A 27,830-nucleotide genomic window follows, 5' to 3' on the forward strand; every position below is an offset into this window, starting at 1 on the left:
TTTTTTTTCCGGACGTGAAACATGTTTTATTTTTTACTTAGCCTAATACTACCGTAATAAATACGCATTCCTATAACAATTTGAGAATTATTAAAGTGCTTAGTTTTAACCAAAGAAAAAAAAAAAAAAAAAACACAAAGCGCATTTTAATATACCTTCTGCTAAATTGAATTGGTATTTGTATTCAAGTTAGGCCTACATTTTATGATAAGATATTTAGGCCTAGGCCTATATGATAATGATAAAAACAAAGTTTTAATTTCTTAAATAAATAAAAATCTAATATACCTTATATTCTTATAATATTATCATTATTTTGTTTATATTTTTATTATTGTTTTTTTAAATCGTAATCATAAAGAATAAATTAAGTCATGACAACTTGTTGTTGAGTGCTGAATCCAGGTACCTGGCTGAAACACCTCGTAAAGTATTAAAGTGCGCCGCCCGTTTAATTCCATGATCTTGATCCTGCTTTTATCGATATACATCGATCACTTATCGGATTAAGTATTGAACACAATAGATGAAGTATTTGATTGACAAGGTTACCCCTGCGTCCCCTAGCCGCTTGTTGTTTGACTACATGTTGCTGTACTGCCTGCCTGGGCTTCTGTGTCCTTGGACCATGAAACCGACATCCTGCTTGTTTGTTTTATTTACCTAAGATTTGTTCTGAAGATAACACATTAAAAGAAGATAAAAATTTGGATTTATATAAACACTGCACTGGCTAATTGCTTTTCCGGCCCATCTCTTCCCCCAACCTCCATGACCTTTGACCTTACAACTTTACTGCTGCCGGCACGAGAATCCACCACCTGCATGACTAAATTTCCTGTCAAGTCAGTCGGTCCCATGGCTTGACGAAAGATCAGGCCGGGGATTCAAGGACAGCGACAGGGCCCTCGCCAGATCCTCTCCAAGTTTCGGATTTGGGAATTACCCATTTGCCCATAGGCCTACTTGTATGTTATCTTGTATGTCAAAATGAAATCCGAATTATGATTAAAGTTTATTTGAAACGGTAGGAGTGAACATTTGTCTGATTTCTTTGATATTTTGTTGCACTTTGGTAAGGGGTGGTGCAATGATTATGTGTACCCCCGCGGGGCAAAGATTTTTTGGCAGGCCAAAGGGAGGGAAGCATTTTTGGCAGGTCGAAAGGGGGGGTCAAGTGATTTTTGGCAGGTCGAAAGGGGGGGGGGGTCGGGGGCAGGGGGGGGGCAAGCGATATTTGGCATAGATATTTTGGGCACCGTTTATTACCGGGTACTCGCTAAAAAGGAAAATAGGAAAAAATATAGGAAAATGTTAGGAACCCGGGTTAGGAACACGATCAAATATGCAAAATGTCCTGCTTGCTGCGCTCGCATTATATGATAAGACAATTTTGAGGTTTTAAATTCGGGTTCTCAACAGGGTTCTGTTTTTGCCGGCAAAGTGGCAAAAACTGCCGGTTTAAACCAGGCAAAAACTTACATATAGTTAGTCAAATATTAAAAAGTAACACAGAAAAGCTCATAAACAGTAAAACACAACTTCCAATGAATCATTCAACTTATTTTTTGTGTCATCAAGTCCTTAAAATGAAAAAGTTACGAATATAATATGCCGCATTTCAGTAAAAATGCACAAGTGAGTAATGAAAACCCATGCCTTTTATTTCTTCGTATTTTACTTACAAAATCTGGCCTTGTTACACCCAGGCAAGTTTTTTTGTAACTGAATACTTTGTTATGAGATGAAAAAAGTGAACTATTTATCACTTTTTTAGTTTTTGCCATTTTTGCTGGCAAAAACTTGCAAAAACTGTTTTTGAAAAACATGGGTTTTTCCACCTGCGAACCCTGGTTCCCAAAGATTTTTTGGCACATCAAAAGAGGGGCAAAGGTTTTTGGCACATCAAAAGGGGGGGGGGGAGATTTTTTGGCACAGCCAAAGGGGAGGGGGAGCAAGCAATTTTTGGCACACCATTTTGAGAATTCACCACTCCGGGGTACACATAATTATTGCACAGCCCCTAATTTGGAGAGGCCTACTGCCAAATTGCATGTTATTTTGAGCCCCCCCCCCCCCCACCCCTGGCACAGCCCGGGGGCACAGCGTGCTATAAAATACCTTCCCAGCCCTCTCGGCCCGCTAAAAATTGCTTGTCCCCCTCTCGGCCTTCCAAAAATCCCCTCCCCCGCACATGGCAAATTTTTGGGATCCCAATTTGCAGAATAATTCTCATAGGCCTACCTAGGGTGTGCAGGGTAAACCAGAATTGTATTGAAAACACAGGAACCAGAATTGTACCCAATTTGCAAACCTAGAGGCTATATATGAGGGTCATTAAGTTCTACCTCCATCATCACATCTCTGTTATCTTACGTGTCAGGATATCAAAATTACCCATGATTGACTCTTAAATCTCAGCTACAAAATAAAAGTTATTTGATGAAAATGTGATTTTTGGTTGCTTAGATATGTTGGTTAAAGCAAATACAGATTTGGTATGTCAGAAACAGTTAAAACCTGAAGCTAAAAGTTCAATAAGCATAATATTGTAGCTTTGGTTAATCTCCATAAAAATGTTTTCAAGTTACTCAGAATAAATAATCTATTCCTATTTGAGCTCCCTGACATCCCTTGGGACTTCAAAACAAAATAAAATACATTCTATATGAGAAGAAAACATTGGAGGGTTCAACAGACACACAAAATGTTAGCGAAATTTGCCAGATTCCAACTAGACCACTTATAAGGGTAATTTGTTATTACGTCCTTATTTCAAGCAATGGGTGCATCTTTTTGAAAAATTTGTTAATAACATTGTATATAGATTTCAAAGTTTTTCTTGGCAAAATTACAATAAAAAACTCACATTTTTCTGACAGTTTCGGCAATCCAGTCTGTTGCCTTGTATATACTTACAAAATTTAAAAAAATGTGCCAACAACTTATTTGATTTAAATAAATTTAAATAATTTTGACAATTGTTGTAATATTGTATAAGGATTTGATTGATAGCCATACTGCACTAATTAATAAATAATCATAAGTGTTCAAAGTAATAAACAGTGTGTTTGAGTGTTTGGTGTTGCGTGAACTCGTAGCAGGTGATTTTGGCCTGGGTCATTTAGTGACCAAAACAATAGGGACATTCAGAGATTTTGAGTTTTGGCATGTCCATGGTCTATTGGTGGGTTTAATCCTGTACTGAACAAAGGTTTTAAAAGGGACTGAAAAAATCTCAGGTCCTTTGATATTTCACTGCTTACTCCATGATATTATTCAAAATGTTCCCTCCCCATCATTTCTCCACAAACAGGTACAAAAACTGCACAATTCTACTCAAACTGCTCTGTTAAATCAATTATTTTATTAATACTTGATGTTATTCCATGATAAAACAAACACAAGGGATAATTTGGATAAAATACTCCATCATGTCTATACTTTGTTTTTGCATAATATTATTTACAATTACAATATACTCACTGAATGTTTACATTCTCGAAGCAAGTGGATTTTGTTGATTTATTGATGTAGGAAGGATAGCGTTTGGCAAAAAATATTTGGACTTAATTTTCACCGTATGTTGAAGTACCAAAGACAAGTGCAATGTACATGCAATTATACTACTAGTATGAGAAAGAAATACTAGTACCCATTTTTGAGAAAATCCTCGTAAATTAATTGTTCCCACAAACACTTTCAGCCATCATAACCAAACTGCTAAACAATATCCTTCCTGCATTCTCAAACACCTGTGTGCAGTTCAAATATCAATTTTACCAGAAATCAAAATTCTGGATGATTTTGTTAGAAAATATGACCATGGATACATTAGAAATCATGAGATACAAAACTATGGGCTATTCCAGTTGAAATCCTTACCCCCTGTGGAAGACATACCTTAATTTCCCATACAGGGAGTGTGAATTTTAAATGGGCTACCTGAATGGGTGACTCCGTTGGAAATCTACACTCCCTGTGTGGAAGATTAAGTGCACCTCTTCCATAGAGTGTGTATGGATTTCATTTGGAATAGTCCAATGAAATGGTTAATGTAACATCAAAATCATACAGACGAAAAAGCTCCCTTCATGTATCAGTCTTGGTTTGCTCCACAGGCAGGCAACTTTTATACCCTTGAATATGCTCAAATGAATAAACTATGCTTGAAAAAGTTCTAAGAACTCAAAAGCTGTTCACATTAATATATAAATGCTGAATAACATACACTTTAACTACATTAATTACCCACTGTGGAGTGCAAAGTCTAATATAAGCTGCCAAATTCAGTGGCGTGCCGTGGCCGCTCCTACCGGGGGCTGAAGAAAATTCAATTTTGCCGCCCTTCAGCGAAAAAGGTTGACCCAATTTTTTTCGGTGGTTTGAAAAAGTGAAAAGCAAAAAAAAAAAAAAGAAAAAAAAGAAGGGATTATAGGCGTTTTCAAATTTTTCGCCCTTTTTTCTTTAGTAATTCTTTTTGCCCCCTTCTTCTTCTCCGCCCTTCATTTTGGCCGCCCCTTTTTTACCCCAGGGGCTTTGCCCAAAAGCCCCCCAAAAAATATGCGCATGAAATTGATCAATTAGTGATTTGTAGTCAAGTATTAGAGAAAGATGTTGGCAGGAATGGCAAAAAAGAGCACCATTGATGGATTTTGCAAGTAATAAGTTACATATTTCAAACAATTTAAACAAATTACTTACTTTTCAAGAAAATGCAAACATTCAGTATTCAATGTACATTATCAAGCATTCTTTACTTTATTCTAATTAACATCCACATGCCCACAAAAAAATAAAATGTTCAGTCCCAATGTTTTTGAGTCCAGCATAAATACATTGTTAAAGTCACATATCGTCCTCGATCCATTTTTTCACAACCTTTCATAGTGCACAGCATACAAAGATCTGCTATCCTAATACATGGCTCACCAAGTCACTACAAAACTAATCTGTGAGAACAATATATTCAAATTATTCTGACTTTGAATGGTACATCAAGAATATCAGCATCCTTACTATAAACCAAAGAGTTTAATATAACTACATATACCGTAAAGATTCGCCTTTTGACATATATGGGCTCCCTTGACATAACTGGACATTAAGGCGCAAACTGAAAGTTCCCTCAGGTAAAAATCCCACCATGAAATAAGACCATGGACCCTTAAATTACACCCCTGTCAATTTTGTGCCTATTTTTGCATTTTTCTCAAAATTATAAGCGCATTGGTGACAAGTAAGATATGCATATTATAGGGGCAAGGACTACAACTACTGCACTGGTAATTTTATTTCAGCACAGACAACAGTTGTGGAGTTATAGTCAAAAATGAGGAAAACCAATATTTGATCAATAAATCAATAACTACTTGCCTTGAGTTGCTGAATTTTCAGTGCAGTAGTTGTAGTCCTTGCCCTATAATAAACATATCTTACTTGTCACTAATGCGCTATAATTTTTGATAAAAATGCAAAAATAGGCACAAAATTGGCCAGGGGTGTAGTACCCCCTTAATTCTTCTTGGGATTTTCAGAGAAGGGGCTCTCTATTTGTATGAAATTTATCTTAAGGCAAAGGAGCCCATGTGTGTCATTAGGCGAATCTTTACGGTATACTACAGGAACTGATAACAACACTTCATTTCACCTCAAGTGTGGTAGCAAAGTCAGTGTTTTAAAGCGGTTGCTCCAAAAAGCGTGCTGACTGCTGACATACCACCCTTGTGTGTGTGTGTATACACTCTGTGGGATTATGCTAGCAGGCATGTTTTGATGCTCGACTGGCAAAATACACACCAACATCACTACCAAACTTAAGGTGAAACAGTATAAACTAGTAAAAGGTGACCACTGTTGGACAAAGTTGAACATGGTCTTTCATGAACTAAAATATGACAGCATATTTTGTGGGTTTTACCGCTACATTTAACACAATGTATAAGGAAACCTAACCACTGACAGAGATGTACATAAATGCTTGTATTTGATCGGGGACTGACTTGATAAAATTTCTTTATTCAATACATATAATTTCTTAGTAATCTTGCTAGAGCAACATAGTTTGTGGGTTTTCCATGAATCCTTTGAACTGTTGAAGCCACTGTGCACCTACAGCTCCATCAACCACACGATGATCACAACTTAGAGTCACATGCATGGTAGTTGCTTCTCTGTATCTGGAAAAGTTGAAAAAAAAAAAGGTTTTAGAAAAATTAGTGAGAATGTTAAAATGTGATGAGCCAGCACCTTAAAAATGGCCAACTAGGGTATTGAAGTAAAAATTGATAAAGAAATAAAATTTGATATTATGAATGATATATGATTCACTGTATTCTTACCAATAATAAAACATGAATAAAATCATCTTAAATCTAAGATGACACTGATGTCAGTATTTTATTACTCGCATATATGCACTACAGAGAATTCTCACAGCTTGCAATTCCTTTATTATAAGGCATTGGTTTCAAATTGGTGTTAGACTATGAAAAAATTAGCAGAAATGCTTTCTATTTGTAGAGGCTGTCAGTGTGACATCACAGTGGCCATCTTGTGGGTACTATTAAATTCTGTTCACAGGGCATGAACAACAGGTGAATTAGGTATAGAGCAAAACTAGCAGTCAGTCAATCTATTGAGGTCAATGATATCAAGCAAGTGAATGAGGAGCTCGTGGGTACGAATCATATATACAAGCACTATTGTCATGAGTCACACTTAAAAAACGCTGACGGCCTCTATAGCATTTTCTTTTTGCACCTTTTCGGCCTCTATAGCATTTTCTTTTTGCACCTTTGCATCTTAAAACTAAAATCTTGGAATATATCTTTTCCATTACGGTACCTATTCTAAACACCTCTAAATGAGTAAGTCACTGTCTGTGACCTTTCATGAACCCTGAACTTATGATGTTATACCATGAATAACAAGTGACTCCATGAATAACAAATAACTCCATAAATAACAAATAATTCCATAAATCAAATCACTTACCCCTCTTCTGATTCAGGATCAGGTAGCAAGGTTTTCTTTGCTGCACCGACCGCTAAGATACACGCTTGTGGTGGGTTAATTATTGCTGTAAAATGCTTGATGCCAAACATGCCAAGATTGGACACAGTAAATGTACCACCCTATGAAGAGAAACAAATAAGTCAAGATTTTCAGTTATAAAATGATGGTATAGTTTTTGTCAGCACACACCTTGTCACTGGTTCCATAGTGTATATATGTGATTATTGATCTACCACACATTTGATATGTGACATGATCTGGTCCACGGAGGCCAAAGGCAGCAAATATGAAATTGAGATTTTGAGGCAAAAATAGAGAATAGAAAACAATAAAATAAATAAGAAAATCCACATCACAAAACTTTAGAACCAAGTATGCTAGACCTTTGGATTCTAGTAATATAACATTGAAGTTGACAAAATTGTTCACACAAAACCTATGGAAACGAACCATAAGTAACAAATATGATACAAGATAAGCTAATAAAAGATACATTTATTTCCATAATGCACATGATACCAAAATATAACGGTTAAACATATGAATTATGGAGGAGATAGCCAAAAGGTCAATGAGGCCAGAGGTAACCACACCCTTCAAAAACAGAAAGTTAATATACAAATACAAATATGGACAAACCTCAACTCAAAGACTCTCAACAAGCAAACAAGATCACACTGCTCAAGATTTAACAACTATTTTGAAATTAAAACAACTTTGGCTAAGGCATAATGTATCCCTCAATGCCAAAACAAGATGTAATTATATTGTTATGAATTCGGCAGAGTGACGAATCGAGAATTTTGAGCAAATTGAGTTTTTGTATGCTTGTGATTATGTTTCAGGTTATCTTTTATTTCCACCAAAAATTAATGGTAAATCTTACTCACCGCCGTAGTCATTGAAATTTTGATTTGGACGAATCGCTCCTAAGTGCGCGATAAATGAATTGCAGAGAGACGAATCGTATACTTAGCTGTACAAATCATGTTGATCTATAGTATTGTATAGCGGAAAACCCCAAATTTTCTATATTACATGTCCTATACTAATATATTTGATACCAACGTATAGCTGTAGGTATCTTCTATCCAGTGATACCAAAATAAGTACAAACATTCCCCACATGATATTGCTGTGGTTTAATAATGTGAATGAGCACCCGTGGAAAATCCCAGGGAAATCATACGCAAAATATAGGCCAATATTGTTATTTTTGCTTTAAAATCCTAGAGCTTTTGCTAAATATTACAGGGATGACTATTTATAACTTATATAGCAAGTTAAGTCTACATACCCTTAGGACAACTAGTAATTTGTACACAAACCCAAATCAAGAATGCGTGCTATGGTTTACACGTAGTTGAATGCGTATTCGACCTCTCTCTGCGCAGTGGTAGAGACATTTTGGATACAGCATAAAGCCGAATAGCTGTTAAAACGCGTTTTGAGGGATATATCGATTATTTCAGAACATGCAAGTATTGCCAATAATTCGTGTACATTCACTTCTATAATATACATTTCAAATGAGTGCTCACGAATGTTCAACATTTTCTGAAGGACCAATGGAATGGTACCAAGATTTTCAAACGCCGTTTACTCAGAACAGCAATTTTGCGTATTCGGCACTCTGCCGTGTTCATAACAATATAACCCTACCCCTTAAGTTACACTCTAACAAACAGCCAACTTTATTATGCAAGCATTTACTATCTGATCAAAATGCATCCAATTACTACATTGGTCAATCTGTAAGAGCATTTTCAATTTAGGAGTAAAAGAAAAAGAACTATAACAAACCTGGAATTCCTGTGGTTGTAGTTTTGCATCTCTAGCCCTCTCTGCTAAATCTTTGGTGTTTTCACTAATTTCTAAGAGACCCTGTTAAGTGAAAATAAAGACATTGAGAATATTAAGGTTGAGTCAGTAGTTAAAACAAATACAGCCTTTACAGATTTTTTATACAAAATGATGAAAAAAGTAATTTTAATATTAAAGGAGCTTACCTTGCCACAAGCACCAAAAACAATGGGTGTAATAAGACCATAATCTGTACTAACTGCCATGCTCACATCTACATGGTGATACCTGAAACAGGAACACATACGCAATCAGTAAAATGACTGTAAAAGCACTATGGGTACTTCACATAAACATCTTTGATTGATGTTTATACCTTTTAACCCATTAAAGGAACAACATTATTTTTCTTGTAACTTCGCAATCATAAATGATCAAGACCTCTGTATGTTAAACATGATTATGATTTTTACATTTTATACAAAAAATGGTGGTATAATATACAAACTGTGTGTCCTAAATTCATGAAAACATTACACCAAGTGGTGTTACTATAGTTTGAAAAAATACCACACCAAATACACACAACACTTGGGAGCGGCATACAACATGGCCTTATCAAAATGTGTATTTAGGTCCTAAAATCTTGGACACATTTTCCAAAAAATCACAGGACGATTAGGAGGTGTGTAAATATGGGTACCTCTTTACATTATACATGATGAGAAAAAGGTACAGGTATACAAGTGTAACCAAAGGTATGCAAAGTGACTTTTAGAGTTCCTGGAATTTCTCACTCATACTTACATTACTGCACTTTATCTTTCATATCAACATTCCTGCTGAGGCTATAGCGTTTAGGATTTTAATGTTAGGCATGTGATCACATGGGTTCTATAGGAGATCAGTGCTACACATTCACCATCTCCCAACACTTTTAAAGTAAGAACAAACAAACAAACAAATAAGAAAGATGGATAATTGCAAGTTACTTACTCTCTTATTTTATCCCCTAGCCATGAGGAATTTACTTCTGGTACCCTGAGACATGCAAGAGCAGATGCCTTGATTATAAAGTCATTGACTGATAGTTTGCCTCCTTGTTTGGAAACTGCTTCATTCAGTTCTTTTCTTACACTGCATAAAATAGAAACACAAACATTAAAAATGTTTATCAACTTCAGAATACATTTGAAGTTTTGTAAGTGATGGAATAATTAACCTGATTATATTGTTCACATCCATTATGCACTACCTGCTAAAGATGTTGGTGGATGTCTACTTCCACCTTGGCCATTCATAGATCATTATTGAACATTAAGTAAACAAACCAACTGGTCTTCCCCACCTGACTCAACTAGCACAGTTGCTGTATCACTAGACCAGTAAGCCATCTGGATGAGGAGATTCCATTGATCCATTCATTTTGTTTGGGTGAGAAGTTCAAATCTGTTTAGGCAATAAATGCTTGTCAAACTTACCTCATCAAAGTGTCTACTTCAAATTCAATTGTCAGATAGTAATGAGGTATAACCTGCTTTGATTCTGTTAATCGCCTGGCAATGACCTGATGAGAAATGTATAAGTATATAACATTTACTTGCAGTTGCATGTGATAACATTAATACAAATATCAGGTAGAATTTCAATAACAATGAATGCCTGAGTAAGTCAGAAACCATATTTGGAATGAGCATGAAAAATGCATTATAATTACAAAACCTGTATTGGTGCAGTGGTTCTTGAAATAGCTTTTGATATTTTGAGAAAATATCTAAAAATTTTGAATTTTTATGTTGAAGCCTATATGGCCAGCACACGATTATTTTTTTCGTACATCATATTTGTAAATTTTCTTCCGTTTTTCATAATCAAACACGGAATAAAGCAAAACTCACTGAAAAAATGAGATTTTCTGAAAAATCAACTGATTTTACACGTATGCGTTACAAATATGATGTACGAAAAAATAATCGTGGCCAGCACACAGAGCAATAAGCTTAATCTCCTTCAGCCCTAATGACTACTCTTTTAATACATGTATTTTGCAGTAAACCTTTGACGAGCATGTGACTACCGTGATGTTGCAAAGTCAGAGCTAACAACGCGTACGGCGCAAAGTTCATTCATCAATTTTCACTTGGCAATAGCAGATCACCTCAGCAGCCAATCAGAGACAGGTGCATTTCAACGCAGTAAATGCGCGATGTGAGGTTAAAATATGCTCTCGTCAAAGGTTTACTGCAAATTATACCATAAGTCTGATTGGCTCAATACATGATATAGCCATCTTTGTAATCAATCAAAATAGTTCTTAGAAGCTGATAATTCTGCCGGTAATGCCCATGGTTCAAAGGGTCAATCTTGTTATTGGTCAAACTCAAATGACACCATATTTACATAATTACCCCAAGTGTTCTTTCATATTTTTACCTGTCTAATGCCTGTGGTTGGGATATCTGTGAAGTATTCCATCGGTTGAGCATCCCTGGGTACTCGGCTGACTGCTGATGGCGCTGGTGCCTGTGTTGGTTTGTAAGATTCAATGTCTGCTTTAGTAACCCTGCCTCCTGGTCCACTTCCTATCACATCCTGGGTAATAAAATATAATCGGTGTGTGAAACAAGATTTGCATCAATCACTAATAACATTTTGTTACAGAGATTAATTGGAAAAGCATGTATAAAAATTGTGACGAATAATCTTGTCCTCTCTGTTTATACTTATGTACTAGTAAATGAATGAAAAATATAGTGTCATAAAAAAGGATTTCAGCTCACTGTTTTCAGTTACAATTGCTTGTCCTCTCTACTACACAACTTTATTTTAAAGAATTCCATGTCGTCCTGTACCATTTAATGATCACGATTAAGACCCCTACCCTCAGAGAAATGAAGAGGGGGCCCACCCCGGGGGTTACATTGAGGGCATCTTATACCTACTAATGTGACGTATAGACCCACAAACACGTCACATACACAAACCCACCCTAAATATGTGACTTGACCTTGGTGACGTTTGAAAATGGCTTCAAAATCGAAATTTTGGCCTCCATTTTCCTCCTTCCCCCTCATGATGCGAGTGATGGCGGATATTTTTAATGAGTGAATTTTGTCTGCAGCTTAGGGAACAAGTGATGTAATGAAAGATTAAGCACAATTATCAATAATATTATCATCATATCCACTGTTTTCAAAAATGCTGATTATATTCAACTGATCCTTTAATTCTTTTGAGGAGTGTATGTCAATGTTATTGTGCACCAGGTAAACATACACTTATTATAGTATTTAGATTTAATGTGACACACTGACCATAAAGTAGTAAATGCATAGACTTAAGTTTATACTTGGTCAACCACTGAATATTCATCATATTGTATATCAGCATAAAGCTGAATTTATACTAGATCGTCGAGTAATTGCGATGCACCGTTTTTGGAAAGCGATGGACAATCACCAAATTTTGCAATGCATCGCTCATCGCTTTTGCATTTATACTTAGAAGGCGATAACAATTGCAGACGGCAATTAAAATATTCTAAATGCCACAAAATACAATTTTAGAACATCCATTGCTGTCAATAATTATTGCTTTGAATTCATTCAGTACCAAGAGTTAATAATTGAGAAAGGTAAATTAATTAGCAACAAAACAGATCCAGTTGGTTGAAAATGATTGGTTGATGCATTCATGTGTCAAGCGATATCGCTGGGAAGTTGAGATTTCTTCAACTTGCAAAAGCGATGTTGTGTTTGCATCAGTGATTTGTATCGATTAATCGGCTTGACGCTCTAAAAATGAAAATAAACAGTGAGCATGTGTGAGAATATATATAGTATATAAACTTTATAATTATAAAGTATAAATTCAGCTTAAAGCATGTTAGTACTTTGCTGCAATGCCACTTTGTGCTGTGTACCTATCATATCATGTGTGACACGATCAAGGGAAATGAGTCGGATGTTGCTAATATTGATTTTGAGATATTGGCAAAGAAAGTGTTAAAATTCTTTTGTTTTATATTGTTTTCAGCGATTGATAAATTGACGTAACTTCACAAAGAAAAGTCGTATCAACATGGGGTTTTCAGTTTCTGAGAGCTCCAAATGTCCTCTTTAGAAACATGTGTAAAACTCATTTTCGACCTGGGCCGACATGTGACTCATTCCCCTTGATCATGTCACATGCAGTGCAGTTATTTGTGGATCTTTTTTAAGTGCAAACATAATGGGTCTATTTGATGTTACTAGAAGAAGAACATGCTCATACCTCTATATCAATTCCTTTTTCACTAGCAAGCTTCTTAGCTAGTGGACTAGCAATTACCCTCTCTCCTGCTGGCACTGAAGGAGCTGCTGCTGCTGGTGTAGGAGTAGGAGGGGGTGGAGGAGGTACAGCTGCTGGTGGAGGTGGGGGTGGTGGGGTAGGTGTTGCTGGCTGAAATCAAAACAAAACAACATTCTCTGTTGTTACACAATTCCAAGTTATTCTTACTTCAAGCTCTACACAACTGTATATAGTATTTTAATCACAATCATATTTAGTTAAGCTGCGAAGCTCCAAATTTGGTACAATTGTGCACTTTCTGATACAAGCATAAGAGTTTCCACACATGAAGTACATGGTTCAACGTTTATTTCCAAATGTGGAGGAATTTTTGATTTGCCCCCTAGCGACCACTAGAGGTCACAAAAGGTCATACAGAGGTAAAAGTGTCAAAAATCAATGGTCACATCACATCATATTTAAATCCTTTGTAAAAACAGGTCATGTGGTGCTGATTTGGTTTGAATGCAGCATATAAGAAATCTAATTATTTCCAAAGATTGTAGACGCTGTGTTATTTGTCTTTGAGTGGCAAGTTTACATCTTCCTAATATACAATTAAATAGCGGTATTGACCCCCACTCTACCTTGGGTGGTTCTGGATCTGGTTCGTCTTTTAGTACTTCACCAGAGTCTACATAGTCTTTGAAAGCTGCAACACCCTCTTCTTCCTCAGCTATGATACACAGAAGCTGGAATAAACAAAATGTAAAAAAAATTTATTTGTATTCATGTGGTGTATACGTGCACAAAATACTAGTATGAGATCCTGATAACTTCTGCATTATATATATGTGATTAATGTGATATGGTACATCATTTCTTACAGCCCGATTTTGTATAGATAGTTATTGTTATCGACATGTGACTTACCCTGCCAACAGGAACATCCTTGGTACCCTCTGCAACAAACACCTGGGCTAAGTATCCTTCTTCTGGGGTTTCAAATCCCATTGTGGCTTTGTCGGTTTCTATCTCACACAACAGATCCCCTTCATGCAATCTATCTCCAACCTGTTATCATGAAAATAATTAAATGCATATATAGAAGATGTAGATCAAACCTGTAAAATTTTGCATCTAATAGATGAGGAAAACAACAAAGCAGTATGCTGTGTTTTTTTTAATACTAAATCACCAAATCGGGTGTACTAAGCTTTTCTAGGGAAACTAGGTGAGTCTAAATACAATGGTGGCCTGCCCTAGCGGTACGGGTACAGTGGCCTAGCGGTATGGGTTCCGACTCCTAATCGGAGGATTGCTGGTTCGAACCCCGGCAGTGCCATCATGTTGTACTCTTAGACAAGGCTCTTAACTTCTATTATCTCTCTCCACCCAAGTGTATAAATTACTACAGGCATAATATAGTGCTGGGAAGGTAAAACAGACTTGTTGTGCAGCAGGAGTGCCCACAACAACATTATCACAAGAAGAGTCTGGCTCCAAGTCACTTCGAAAGAGAGATGGGCACTCCGGCCTACAAAATACAGGTATGCACCTTTATTTTACATCATTTACCTGGAGTTTAAGGTGGGCTTTACATTGGCAGTATTACTTGAGCACTTTATTTACCCTTAAGTTTCACTTGCGCTGTCACGGCTATGTCACTTTTGGCAAGTGCAATTCCAACTAGAAAACAAACTCACCTGTTTTTCCCACTTGATAACTGTTCCCATTTCCATAGTTGGAGAAAGAGCTGGAAGTGTGATCTTGAAGTGGGCCGGATGATCTAATAATGTATAGAAATGAAGTAAATATACTTATGTTTGTTAGTTTGTTTGTAAAAGAAAAGATTGGTCCTTAAGGACACATGAACTATTTTTTGGGACGCGGAATTGTGCAGTACCGCGTGCGGTACTGCACACTTCCGTTTACAGTCCGCATGCTTGAACTGCACATCCCGACCTGCATTCCCGCATGTGCAGTACCGCATGGGACTGTAACATTTTGGTGCATTTCCGCTAGGGATTTGCAATATTTTTGGTGTTTTTTTCCGCATGGGGATGTGCAATATTTTCGGTGTATTTCGCGTGGGAACTGCAATATTTTGGTGCATTTCCGTTAGGGGATGTGCAATATTTTTGGTGCTTTTCCGTTAGGGGAACTACAACATTTTTGGTGTTTTTCCGCATGGGGATGTGCAATATTTTGGTGTATTTCCGCCAGAGATGTGCAATATTTTTGGTGTTTTTCCGCATGGGGATGTGCAATATTTTTGGCGTATTTCGCGTGGGGAACTGCAATATTTTGGTGCATTTCCGCTAGAGATTTGCAATATTTTTGGTGTTTTTCCGCATGGGGATGTGCAATATTTAAATTATATTAAATTACTATCCTCCGTAAATTGATTGATAATCGATCCACTTGAGAAATTCTCCGTTGGAACTTTAATAGAAAGTGGTCACAATGTCAAGTTGAATATATAATAGTCATCATTAAAGAGGCGTGTGAAATTGATTTTAATAAAATTAATTTTATACAATAACTATTAGCTAGGTTTCTATACTATGCCGACCTTTCGGACACGACTTTCCAAGACTCTCTTTTAAATACAAAAATGCGACATTAATTACATGCGACGATCATTGATTGTCTAAAACTAATTACTAAAAAAAAGTAAAAACACCTAAGAGCCTGACGTACTTTTTCACCACGAATGTAGGCCTACTAAATTTTTGTCATACCTATTTTGTTGCATGTCCGCATGCGGAACTGCAAAATATTTGGTGCAGTTCGAATGCGGTATTTTCGCATGCCCGCGTGCGGAACTGTCAAATATTTGGTGTAGTTCCGCATGCATTTAATGTGAATGTCCGCGTGCGTAAATGTAATATATTTGGTGCATGTCCGCATGCGGGATGTACATGTTTTTTTCGCATGTCCGCATGATGAGGGAATGCAAGCGAGATGCACAGTTCGGATCGTGAGGCCTACAGTATGTTGTACATGTTTTATTTATTGAAATTTTTAAAGAAGAAAGTCTTGTTCCAAATTTCTGCATATAGTTTCATTGTTGTAATTAAAAAATAAAGGTCGGCAGAGTCAGGCCTAAAATATGTACACAATTTTATATTAAAATCATTTTCACACGCCTCTTATGATGATTAGTGACTATTATTAGTATTATAAATCTACTTGATATTGTTCTATTATAAGAACCCAGCGGACATTCCTCAAGTGGATCAATCATCAATTCACACTGATCTCAAACGATGCATGCGCATCAATAGCAGCAACAAGATCAGAAAACAACTTTTAATGTTTATCACAGCATGACCAAGTCAGTATTGGGCACACAGGTATGTCCCGGGGGGTGGGGGCACTTCAATATGAAATGGATATAGGTGTAGGGCTGACACTTTCGCACGGTGACATCCCGCTATCTCTAAGGTCCGCTATCTCTAAGGTTCGCTATCTCTAAGGTTCGCTATCACTAACGTGTAAAGTCTATGGAGATCAGAATCGCGCTATCTCTAATAGAGAAAGGGGTTCGCTATACCTAAAAAAAGGTCCGCTACTTCTAAGGTTCGATATCACTAATTTAGAATAAGGTTCGCTAGTTCTAAGGTTCGATATCACTAATTATAAATAAGGTTAGCTATCACTAATTTAAAATAAGGTTCGCTATCACTAATTTTGAATAAGGTCCGCTATCACTAATTTATTGAAGGTTATGCTATCTCTAAGGTTCGTTATCACTAATTCCAATAAAGGTCCGCTATACCTAAGGTTGTTATCACTAATTTCAAATAAGGTTAAGCTATCTCTAATTTTAAATAAGGTCCGCTATCTCTAATTTCAAATAAGGTCCGCTATCTCTAATTTTAAATAAGGACCGCTATAGCGAACCTTGTTTGAAATTAGAGATAGCGAACCTTATTTGAAATTAGAGATAGCGGACCTTATTTAAAATTAGAGATAGCGAACCTTATTTGAAATTAGTGATAGCGAACCTTAGAGATAGCGAACCTTAGAGATAGCTGAACCTTAGAGATAGCGAACCTTAGAGATAGCGGACCTTATTTAAAATTAGAGATAGCGAACCTTAGGGATACCGGGATTGTTAAAATTAGAGATAGCGGACCTTATTTTAAATTAGTGATAGCGAACCTTAGAGATAGTGAACCTTCAATAAATTAGTGATAACGGACCTTATTTAAAATTAGAGATAGCGAACCTTATTTAAAATTAGTGATATCGAACCTTAGAAATACCGAACCTTTTTCAAAATTAGTGATATCGAACCTTAGGTATAGCGAACCTTTTTCGTAATTAGTGATAACGAACCTTAGTGATAGCGAACCTTAGAGATAGCGAACCGTAACCTTTCGCACTAAGGGGCATCCGGTGAGAGCAAAATGTAAAAAATATGGGGTCATTGGGTGAGAGCATGATTTTTGGCATTCGGTGAGAGCAAAATGTAAAAAATATGGGGTCTTTGGGTGAGAACATGACCTTTTTATAAAATGGAATCTTTGGGTGAGAGCCAAAACAGCGCCTTAAAAACCTCGAAAATCGAATTTCTAGTTCTAAATGCCGGGTCTAAATGGCTTCAAATTTCATTGTTTTGTTTTTTCAAAATAAGTAACAAAATCAGTGATAAATGAAAGTTGCTGTTCAAATTGAACTTGTAAGGGTCTTTGGATGACAGATCAAATGGAAAAATAGGGGTCTTCGGGTGACAGAGCATGTGTTAAGTAAAAAATATGGGGTCTTTGGGTGACAGCGACACTGAAAAAGGGGTCTTAACAGCCCTACATACGCGTCACCTCCAAAGTGGGAGTGCCCCCTGCCCCCGGAGGTCTGTCTGGTCTACCTGAAGAATTTTTAAGATTAAAAAAAACCTTTTAATTTTTTTTTTTGTGTGTGCATAAAATGTATACAATATCTGAGCGGTCATATTATTATAATCAAGACAATATGGAGGCACGCGGAATATTTGGTACAATTACGCATTGGTTATACTAGTGAAAATTTATTTTTCGCATGCCCGCATGCGGAACTACAAAATATTTGGTGCAGTTCATACATGCGGTAACAGCCGCTTTTAATACCTGGTAAATATATACATTTCATCATGCTAAATACAATTATTAGGTGATTATATAATAGTATATACATTTCATCATGCTAAATTAAATTATTATCCTCCGTAAATTGATAATCGATCCACTTGAGAAATTCCCCGTTGGAACTTTAATAGAAAGTGGTCACAACGTCAAGTTGAATATAATCATCATTAAAGAGGCGTGTGAAATTGATTTTAATAAAATTAATTTCATACAATGACTATTAGCTAGATTTCTATACTATGCCGACCTTTCGGACAAGACTTTTCAAGACTCTCTTTTAAATACAAATAATGAAACGGAAAGTAAAAGCGATAGTGGGCCTAGGCCTAATATTGAATTAATATTCATATCTACATGCGAATATGCGGATACATGCGACGATCATTGATTGTCTAAAATTCCATGATCTTGATCCTATTTTTATCGATATACATCGATCACTTATCAGATTAAGTATTGGACACAATAGATGAAGTATTTGATTGACAAGGTTGGGCAGCTTCTAACATGAATAAAATGCACACAATGTCAAGTTTATTACAATGGTCACTAAATAGATTCATCACAATAGCCACTTATCATTAAGCGACGTAATATAATAAAATACTATAGACTTTAAAGTTTATAACACTTTCTTTTAATTACAGCAAATGAAGCAAAACTCACAATAGGCTAATAGTCAAAGTAAAACGATAGTAATATTAAACAAATTTATATATGCATGTGATAATATTTTCTACGCCGTAGAGGGCCTACAAATAAAAAACAAAACAAATAAAACCAAAAACAAACAACAACAACTACAACAACAAAAACCTTTTTCGCCGCGCCAAGACACGCTGAACTGTAGCTGTAGGGCATACAACTCGTCTGGCATTCCCTCCCCGGATGCGCTCCTGAGGACATGCGAAAAAACATGTTCACCCCACATGCAGGGCTGCACGAAATATAATTGCATTTCCGCACGCGGACATTCTAACAAAAACCGTTCATTATGCGGAACTACACCAAAAATGTTGCAGTACCCCATGCGGAAAAACACCAAAAATATTGCACATCCCCATGCGGATAAACACCAAAAATATTGCACATCCCCTAACGGAAATGCACCAAAAATATTGCAGTTCCCCATGCGGAAAAAACCCAAAAATATTGCACATACCCTAACGGAAATGCACCAAAATATTGCACATCCCTAACGGAAATGCACCAAAAATATTGCAGTTCCCCATGCGGAAAAAATCCAAAAATATTGCACATAGGCCTACCCTAACGGAAATGCACCAAAATATTGCACATCCCCATGCGGATAAACACCAAAATATTGCACATCCCCTAACGGAAATGCACCAAAATATTGCACATCCCCATGCGGATAAACACCAAAAATATTGCACATCCCCAAAAATATTGCAGTTCCCCATGCGGGACTGCACATCCCGATTTGCATCACCGATGCGGTACTGCACATCCCGACCTGCATCACCGCAGGCGGGAATGCACGTCGGGATGTGCAGTCCCGCATGCGGAAGTGCGTGACGGAAGGTGCAGTTCCGCATGCGGGACTGTGAGCGGAAGTGTGCAGTACCGCACGCGGTACTGCACAGATAGCAGTCGCTTTCAATACCTGTAAACAGCTTGTAATCCAATATGTGGACCAAACACTGAGATTGTCCTTTACAATAAATGGAGAGTCTTGTAAAAAGATTTGTGTAACTCCCAGTTGAGTAGACTTCCAAATTTTTAACGTCTACACATCACATAATTTGTGAGAAATAATTGCGGCAAAATCCTCATTACAAGAATCAAAACTGGCCCAGGGCCTGGATAAAATTTAATCCAGCCCTGGCCATCAGAGTGTTGTCTTTTAAATTCATTACAGTACTCTATGAAGTTTTCAGAAACAGTATACTTTGTGAATTAACTTAAGGTGGTACTACACCCCCTGATAAATTTAGTGACTCATTTTGCATTTTCTCAAAAAATAACTACACACTGGTAATAAAAGTTACACACTGGTAATAAAAGTTATGTATATTATAGGGGCAAGGAATCCAATTACTTGACTGAAATTTCAGTGATTCAAGACAAATGTTTCATTATATTTGTTAAGAAATGAGGTACATTATTCTAGCGGTACCTCTTTTCTTATCATAAATAACGTACCGCTTGTCTTGAGGCACTGAAATTCCAGTGTAGTAACTGGATTCCTTGCCCCTATAATATACATAACTTTTGTTACCAGTGTGTTATTATTTTTGAGAAAAATGCAAAAATAGTCACAAATTTATCAAGGGTGTAGTACCACCTTGAATAAAACAATCAAACTCCATACCTGCTGAACACAAGTATCTGCATTGTGACTGTAATAGTAACGGTTGGGTATGGGTTCTTGTAAATCCAGCACTATACCTACACACAAAAGAAGAGTTTACAAAAGAGAAAATAAAAGAAAGAAAACGTTAGAAAGTTATCTCTTCTTTACGCCGATCTCATGATGGAAATCTAGTGTTATCAAGCAATGAAGTGAGTTGTCCAACGTAACTTACTAGTGCTGGAAATAAGCCGACATTTTCAAGCACCATTTGGCTCTTCAGGAGTTATAAAATTTGACATGTGTTTAACAGTTCAATTATAGGAACACTCCGGCAATCACAACATTACATGTATGTATGCATTAAGTTATATATTAGAAAAACAATTATCAAGCATGAAGCATTTTAACCTGGTTCCAGTTCATCCAGCGAAGAACCAAGTGATTACTGCAGTGCAGTCAGGTATTGACGTAGGTATGCCAGGTGAATTTAAATTTGCCATCAAACTGCATCATTTTATATATCAAATTAAAGCCCTTGAGTAAGCCAACTAGAGCGATAACCGCACCATAGCTGAACCATGTGGCTTCGGCAGTATATTGTGGTAGGCCTATACCTCTGTCACCCGGAGTAATGGACATAATCTCGAAATGCTATGAATGTATGACCGGCCGAGTGGTGTTAATGAAAGAGGAAAATTAAAGAATATAAAATAAACTAGAGCAACTGCTCTGTATGACCCCCTTAATGACCTTAAATGAATTTTAAAATACTTAAAACATGTTAAGAATGTCATACAGGATCATTGCAATTAAATTTCAGCTCAATTGAAGCATTTTGAAAACTTGACCTTTGACCCCTTTATTGCCCCTTAATGACCTTCAATGAATTTTAAAATATTTTCAACATGTTTAGAATGTCATAAGGATCATTGCGTTTAAATTTCAGCTCAATCGGAGCATTTTGAAAAAACTTGACCTTTGACCCCTTTATGACCCTTTAATGACCCTAAATGAATCTTAAAATGTTTTTTAAATGTTTAGAATGTCATAAGGATCATCGCATATAAATTTCAGCTCAATTGGAGCATTTTGAAAAACTTGACCTTTGACCCCTTTATGACCTTAAATGAATTTTAAAATATTTTTTAAATGTTTAGAATGTCATAAGGATCATTGCATTTAAATTTCAGCTCAATTGCAACATTTTTAAAACTTGACCTTTGACCCCTTTATGACCTTAAATAAATTTTAAAATGTTTTAAACATGTTTACAATGTCATAAGGATCATTGCATTTAAATTTAAGCTCAATCGAGAGCATGTTAGGTTAAAATGACCTTTTTGACCCCTGTGACCCCTGGATGACCTCTGACGTTTGGAAATATATGTATTATATTCTTTATGTTTTCCTCTTTCATATGACACCACTCATGGGGTCATACCTTCGTGACATTTAGAGATATGTCCATTTCAGACCAAAAGGTTCCTGAGTAAGGAAGGAAGTAAGGAAGGAACATAGACTACTATAGGCTGAGACCATTTCATGGTTCAGCAAAAAGAAAGTAAGCCAAAAAGAAAGCCAAAACTAAAACTGAAAACCTTTTTGTCATAGCACTTTCCGTGGCAAAGTTACATCTTTTCAAAGATCGACTTTCATCAAAAAGATTCTGCTAGCAAAATTCCCCAAAACAGCATTACGGGGGTGTTTCTAATGGAACTGCTATCAAAATCCCTCTAAAATTCCATGTGTGAGTATCTCATCACCATAAAAAATCATGGGTCAAGTGAAGTATAGAAAACATATTTATGTAGGTTTCCTTGACTGACCTGTTCTTGAAAAAAATTGAAATTTCTATGTAAATATGTATTGTGTTTGGTCCCCGGTCTAGGCAAATTTCGCTGACTAGCAAATGTGTTAACTAAGTAGGTAGGCCTATCATATGCCAGGTGAATTCAAATTTGCCATCAAACTGCATCATTTTATATCCAATTAAAACCCTTGAGTAAAGAAAGCCAACACTGAAAACCTTTTTGTCATAGCACTTTCCGTAACAAAGTTACATCTAGTCAAAGATTGACTTTCATAAAAAAGATTCAGCTAGCAAAATTCCCCAAAAAGCATCTCGGGGTGTTTCTAGATCTTAGTCTCATGACGATAGCAGCTTTTTTTAATGGAACTGCTATCAAAATCCCTCTGAAATTCCATGTGCTTGGGTCAAGTGAAGTATAGACCTTATTCTGATGACGTCACCTAATCGATATTGGGGTCTCAGATGTAAACAAACAACATGTGCGTTTCCAACATGCCCAGTGTGAAAACACCAAATACTGAGTATTTTCTCCTCTGTTCTGTTATCTTTCACTTTAGCTTCCATAAAATAAATGTTTTAAAGGGAACTGATACATACTGGTTACCTTTGTTTCAGATTGTTTTGATACCACAAAATACAAAAAGATACGGAAAACCCGTCATGCTATTTGAAAATTAATGTTTGTTTTGTTTCACATTTTGTTTACTTTTACACCGTGGCGAATAAAAGCAGCGTACTGCGAGCTGGCAATTCAGCGCGGGGCGCCTAGCGTAGCGCAAAGTTGATCGCGCACGCCCGTGTGTGGTATTTGCGTTTGGGTGCTGATGACTCGAATGCTGGACCCCAATATTGATTGATTGGTGACGTCTGAGAAAAAGTTAATCTTTTCAAAAAGATCTATAGACAACATATTTATGTAGTACGAGGAACCCATACCATACTTAGCTCTGCTAGTACGGTATGGGCTGATCTGTATGCAGAAAGCTAGCGCAACGTAATTTCAATTAGAGCTTGTAGGAAAGCATGCAAGGCTCCAGTAGCTTAAATATCTGCATGTTTGTCATAATATTAAAGGCTTAATGTACGATTTCCTTTTATAATGACAAATTTTAAATTTGTCATTATATACTCAAAATGCTGAAATAATACTAGTAATAATGATCGGGGAATGGTTTCTGTCCATTTTGAGCTGAAATAACGAGGTAGCGATGAAAGAAACACTGCTTGTTATTTTGGCCGTTTAACACGCAGTTCTATTGGGCGGACATAAAGTCATAATTTCTTGAATTATGACTTTATGTCGAACTTTGCGCTGTTTACCTACAAACACAACAAATTTGGCTGATTCCATTTAGGTGCAAGTTTGTGACATGTGTAAACATTACAAATATGCCAAAAAATCAGGTTTGAAAAAAATTAACCAAATTCATATTATAAGATCGTACATTATGACTTTAATTACACGGGTTGTTGTACTTCTTACCTAAACGTTCATGTTTGAAATTGTAATTAATACTCCATTATGAATCCAGAAAAAAATTAGTTTTCCAGAGCACACAATTCCAATGCAACTTCAACTTTTAATGCCGTAAATACAAAATATCACATGACATGATCATGTGTTAGCTTTGTGGCAAAGTGATGACGTCACTCTGTTTAGGCTGTTTTCCCAGTCGCAGCGAAAGAAATGAAAATTGTGTACGGCCACCCATGGCCGTACGCAATCAACTAATAAATGATGTGCACTAGTCTATCAATCAAGCCTTTGGAGTAATCCGCCCTGTGTAATTGGAGTTTGACACATAAATAATGTGTCTTCGATTTTAGTGCCGTAGAGTTGCATACCGAATTTTTTTAGATGTGTTTTTCATCTTTTTTGGTGATTGTACTAGGCCTGGCATTTTCGGGTGATTTTGTACCCGGGTACCAAGATTTTTTGGGCGGGTAACTGGTAATTCAAATTGCAAAAAAAAAATTTTGCTGAACCATGAAATGGTCTCAGCCTATATTAGTCTATGTTACTTACTTACTTACTTACCAACCATTTGGTCTGAAATGGACATATCTTTAAATCCCACAAAGGTATGAACCCCCAAGTGGTGTAAAATGAAAGAGAAAGAAGTAAAGAATATAATACAAAAACACAGGGGGTTCTACTCATAATAGTTTTAAAGTTGTGGTCCATTTTGTCTTAAAATCATCAGAAGTAAGCCCAATTGGGCTTCTATCACGGGTTTGCCAACTTTCTTTTAGATATAACAATTACTGCCTGTGCCGGGAGGCAGCTTGTCTGCTATTTTGATAACAAGCATATTGTTTCCAAGAAAGTGAAGTAAATATTGTGAAAATTCCCAAAGTATTATTAAAACAGTATCTTAACCACAGTATGGACCAAACGGGACGTGTCTAAGATCGCCCACTATAGCCCATTTTGTGGTTAGTATTTAGATCACAGGAAATTACGGAGTCCCATGACGCATTTATGAAAATACACACTAAGGGTATGTGATAAATGCTATAAATAATAGTTGCCTCTGATTGCGCAATAATGGTGAATACTTGTGCGGTGGGGGTTTGGATGCTATATAGTTGCCTCTGATTGATATAAAATTGGATCGGTTGAGCCCATATTTATTGAGTCGAGCTATGAGTTTTAAAATATTGGGCAGAGGCGTAGTCGAGTCCAATATTTTAAAACTCATAGCGAGAACAATAAATATTGGCGTAAAGCATCAATTTTATCATTATTATGTGTTGGATCCAATATTATCACAACTTGGATCCATCAAAACATAATAATGCGCAATAATGGTGAATACTTGTGCGGTGGGGGTTTGGTGGTCAAATGTTATTCCTTCCCATGATGCATTTATGAAAATCAATACATACACACTATAAGGCTTCAAGGTAAATGCTATATAGTTTCTACCAACATTTTGAAATATGTCCGATTGAGCTAAAACTTGGTACAAATAATCCTTGATCATAAGGGGATCATGAAACAGCATCTGAGTTCATCCAAGGTCAAATGTTAAAGCTGCTCCGATGGGGTTGTAACTCTGGGAAAACAATCCCCAGCACTTGGGGAGTATGAAACGGCAAAGGTCATCTGAAGTCAAAGGTCAGGTCATATTTAAAGTTGCTCCGATTAGGCTCTAACTTAGAGAAAATGATCCCTGATACTTGGGTAGTATGAAACCGCCAAGGTCATGTGAGGTCAAAGGTCAGGTCAAATTTAATGTTCCTCCGATGGGGCTGTAACTGGGGAAAAACAATCCGCGACATCTGAGGTCAAAGGTGAGGTCAAATTTAGAGTTGCTCCGATCGGGCATGGTTCAGCTATGGTGCGGTTACCGCTCTTGTTAATATGAAAATTGATACTTTGTATTCATGTCATACTCTATTAATGATTTCAAAATGCATTCAAATTCTTTTTTAGGTCAACCATGAATGATCCTAGCATTTAGGTCTAGGTCCAGGGACACTACAAAACCGAAAAAATAAAAAACTTAAAATTTTTTTTTTTTGAATTTGAGTACCGGGAGGCATTTCCTACCGGGTAATGTAATCTCGGCGGTACCGGCTAGCCCGCCTAAAAATGCCAGCCTTAGATTGTACATACAATGCAGCATATGGTTCTTTTCATGTTTTCATAAGGAACGCAGGATTAGTTTGATGAACAATTTAAGGGGTATTTACACCCTGCCCAATTTTGTGCCTATTTTTGCATTTTTCTCAAAAATTATAAGCGCATTGATGACAAGTAAGATATGTATATTATAGGGCAAGGACTACAACTACTGCACTGGTAAATTTATTTCAGCACAGACAGCAGTTGTGGAGTTACAGTCAAAAATGAGGGAAAACCAGTATTTGATCAATAAATCAATAACTACTTGCCTTGACTTGAGTTGCAGAATTTTCAGTGCAGTAGTTGTAGTCCTTGCCCCTATAATATAAATATCTTACTTGTCACCAATGCGTTATAATTTTTGAGAAAAATGCAAAAATATGCACAAAATTGGCCAGGGGTGTAGTACCCCCTCAATAGAGTGAGTATATGTGCAATTTACTGACAATCGACGCACTAAAACTGAGATGCCTCTTCTGTGCAAACTAGTACAAGGAACTTATACGATGTTCTCATTCACAAACTGATACTATCTGTCCATCGTATAAGACTGTTACCGTACGGCAATGTGGTGAAGGAATATTACACAGTCAAGAATAGGCTCCATCATTTTTTGATTATGATCCCTCCAAGTCTCCCGAAACATCAAAACATCAAAAGCGTTGCACTTATACTTACTTAAGACTGTCCTTTCACATAACGCAGACAAAGTAGGGCCAACTTGCCTAGAAATGGTCAAATTTTGGCAAGAAATATCCCTGTGTAATCCTATGTAAGTCACATATCACATCGTTATCGGCGATAGATAGAGGTTTTTTTTTTCTGAAGTTTGGTTGGTACCCACCAGCGTCATGCATGTGACGTGACACAGCTAAAATAATCGACCGGGAATCGGGGATCGTTAAAACGTCAACAAATTTTAAAACACAGTCTAGAAAGCAGTAAACTTAATGGCGAGCGGTCCGAATTTTGAGCCATACAAGTTTACGTGGTGAACTAGTGCAAACTTAAAATAGGGCAGCATCAATAACGAAAATGTCAAACCGATAAATGACACGTCTGTTTTGCCCGTTTTTTAAAATTAAGTTTGCCTTGCGAACTAATATTTATATTTATGTAGGTTTCCTTGACCTTTGAGCAAGCGGTTCTTTTAAATTTCAATGTAAATTTGTATTGCCGGTTTAGGCCATTTTGGCTGACTAGCAGTAGCAAATGTGTTAACTGACGTTTCCCTCTCATACCTAAACTAAGGTTTGCCTGGCATACCTATATTGAGGTAAGCTTACGATTACGAGTTCAGTTACGTGTGTCTGAACTTCATGAACTTGAACCTACCTTACACCTTGTCTGGTCGAATGAATACATCTGGAAATAGCTACTCTCCCGGGACGGATTTGGAAAGTCCTTGTCAATGTCTTAGCTCGAAGACACGATCTTACAAGTGACGAAGAACGCTGCATTTCTGCACACAAAATGTTGAAACTGACAGGACAAATCCGTAATCGAGGACCCACGATTGCGACGAACCTTGATTGACCCGGTGAACTTTGACATTCACAGGCACTCAAACTAAATAAACTTATTTTTCAATACAGCATACGCATGATATTACGTATTGCAAACACATGCTGCAAAGGCAGATTAAGAAATACTTAGGCTAAATACTAGAGCATGGTAATCGGTGAGGTTCAAAGAGCGAGTTTGCTATCACCGTTACAACAGAGTTATAATAACTGAGCCTGTCCTGGGTTAAGGTTGCACGATGTGTACCAAGTTCAACCCTGGGATGAATTCGGGATGAATTCCACATCAAAAGGAATAGAAAAGCGTTTAATAGTAATAAGTTTAGGG

The 27,830-nt window shown here is 36.7% G+C and overlaps 1 protein-coding gene across 1 annotated transcript; it reads right to left on the minus strand.

The window, feature by feature from the left end:
* Window positions 1-6,010: 6,010 nt before the first annotated feature.
* Window positions 6,011-27,521, minus strand: LOC140148722 (dihydrolipoyllysine-residue acetyltransferase component of pyruvate dehydrogenase complex, mitochondrial-like). Its single transcript, XM_072170766.1, has 13 exons — window positions 27,315-27,521; window positions 20,557-20,633; window positions 14,796-14,878; window positions 14,023-14,163; window positions 13,737-13,841; window positions 13,093-13,260; window positions 11,254-11,412; window positions 10,302-10,387; window positions 9,817-9,957; window positions 9,027-9,108; window positions 8,821-8,901; window positions 6,997-7,136; window positions 6,011-6,179 (listed from the first exon to the last, which is right to left on the minus strand). The coding sequence occupies exons 1-13, from the start codon at window positions 27,437-27,439 to the stop codon at window positions 6,050-6,052; spliced, it is 1,518 nt and encodes a 505-aa protein (XP_072026867.1). The 5' UTR covers window positions 27,440-27,521; the 3' UTR covers window positions 6,011-6,049.
* Between the last annotated feature and the right edge of the window lie 309 nt (window positions 27,522-27,830).

Source organism: Amphiura filiformis, chromosome 3 (genome assembly GCF_039555335.1).
Source record: "Amphiura filiformis chromosome 3, Afil_fr2py, whole genome shotgun sequence".
NCBI lineage: Eukaryota > Metazoa > Echinodermata > Ophiuroidea > Amphilepidida > Amphiuridae > Amphiura > Amphiura filiformis.

Bases quoted from the DNA above. Each gene is read 5' to 3' on its own strand.
- LOC140148722 (XM_072170766.1), bottom strand. From the start codon at position 27,439: ATGCAGCGTTCTTCGTCACTTGTAAGATCGTGTCTTCGAGCTAAGACA. The intron at 14,164-14,795 runs GTGAGTTTGTTT...TCATGATAACAG, and splicing joins TTATCAAGTGGGAAAAACAG to GTTGGAGATAGATTGCATGA. The intron at 9,958-10,301 runs GTAAGTTTGACA...TATTTTATGCAG, and splicing joins GAAGTAGACACTTTGATGAG to TGTAAGAAAAGAACTGAATG.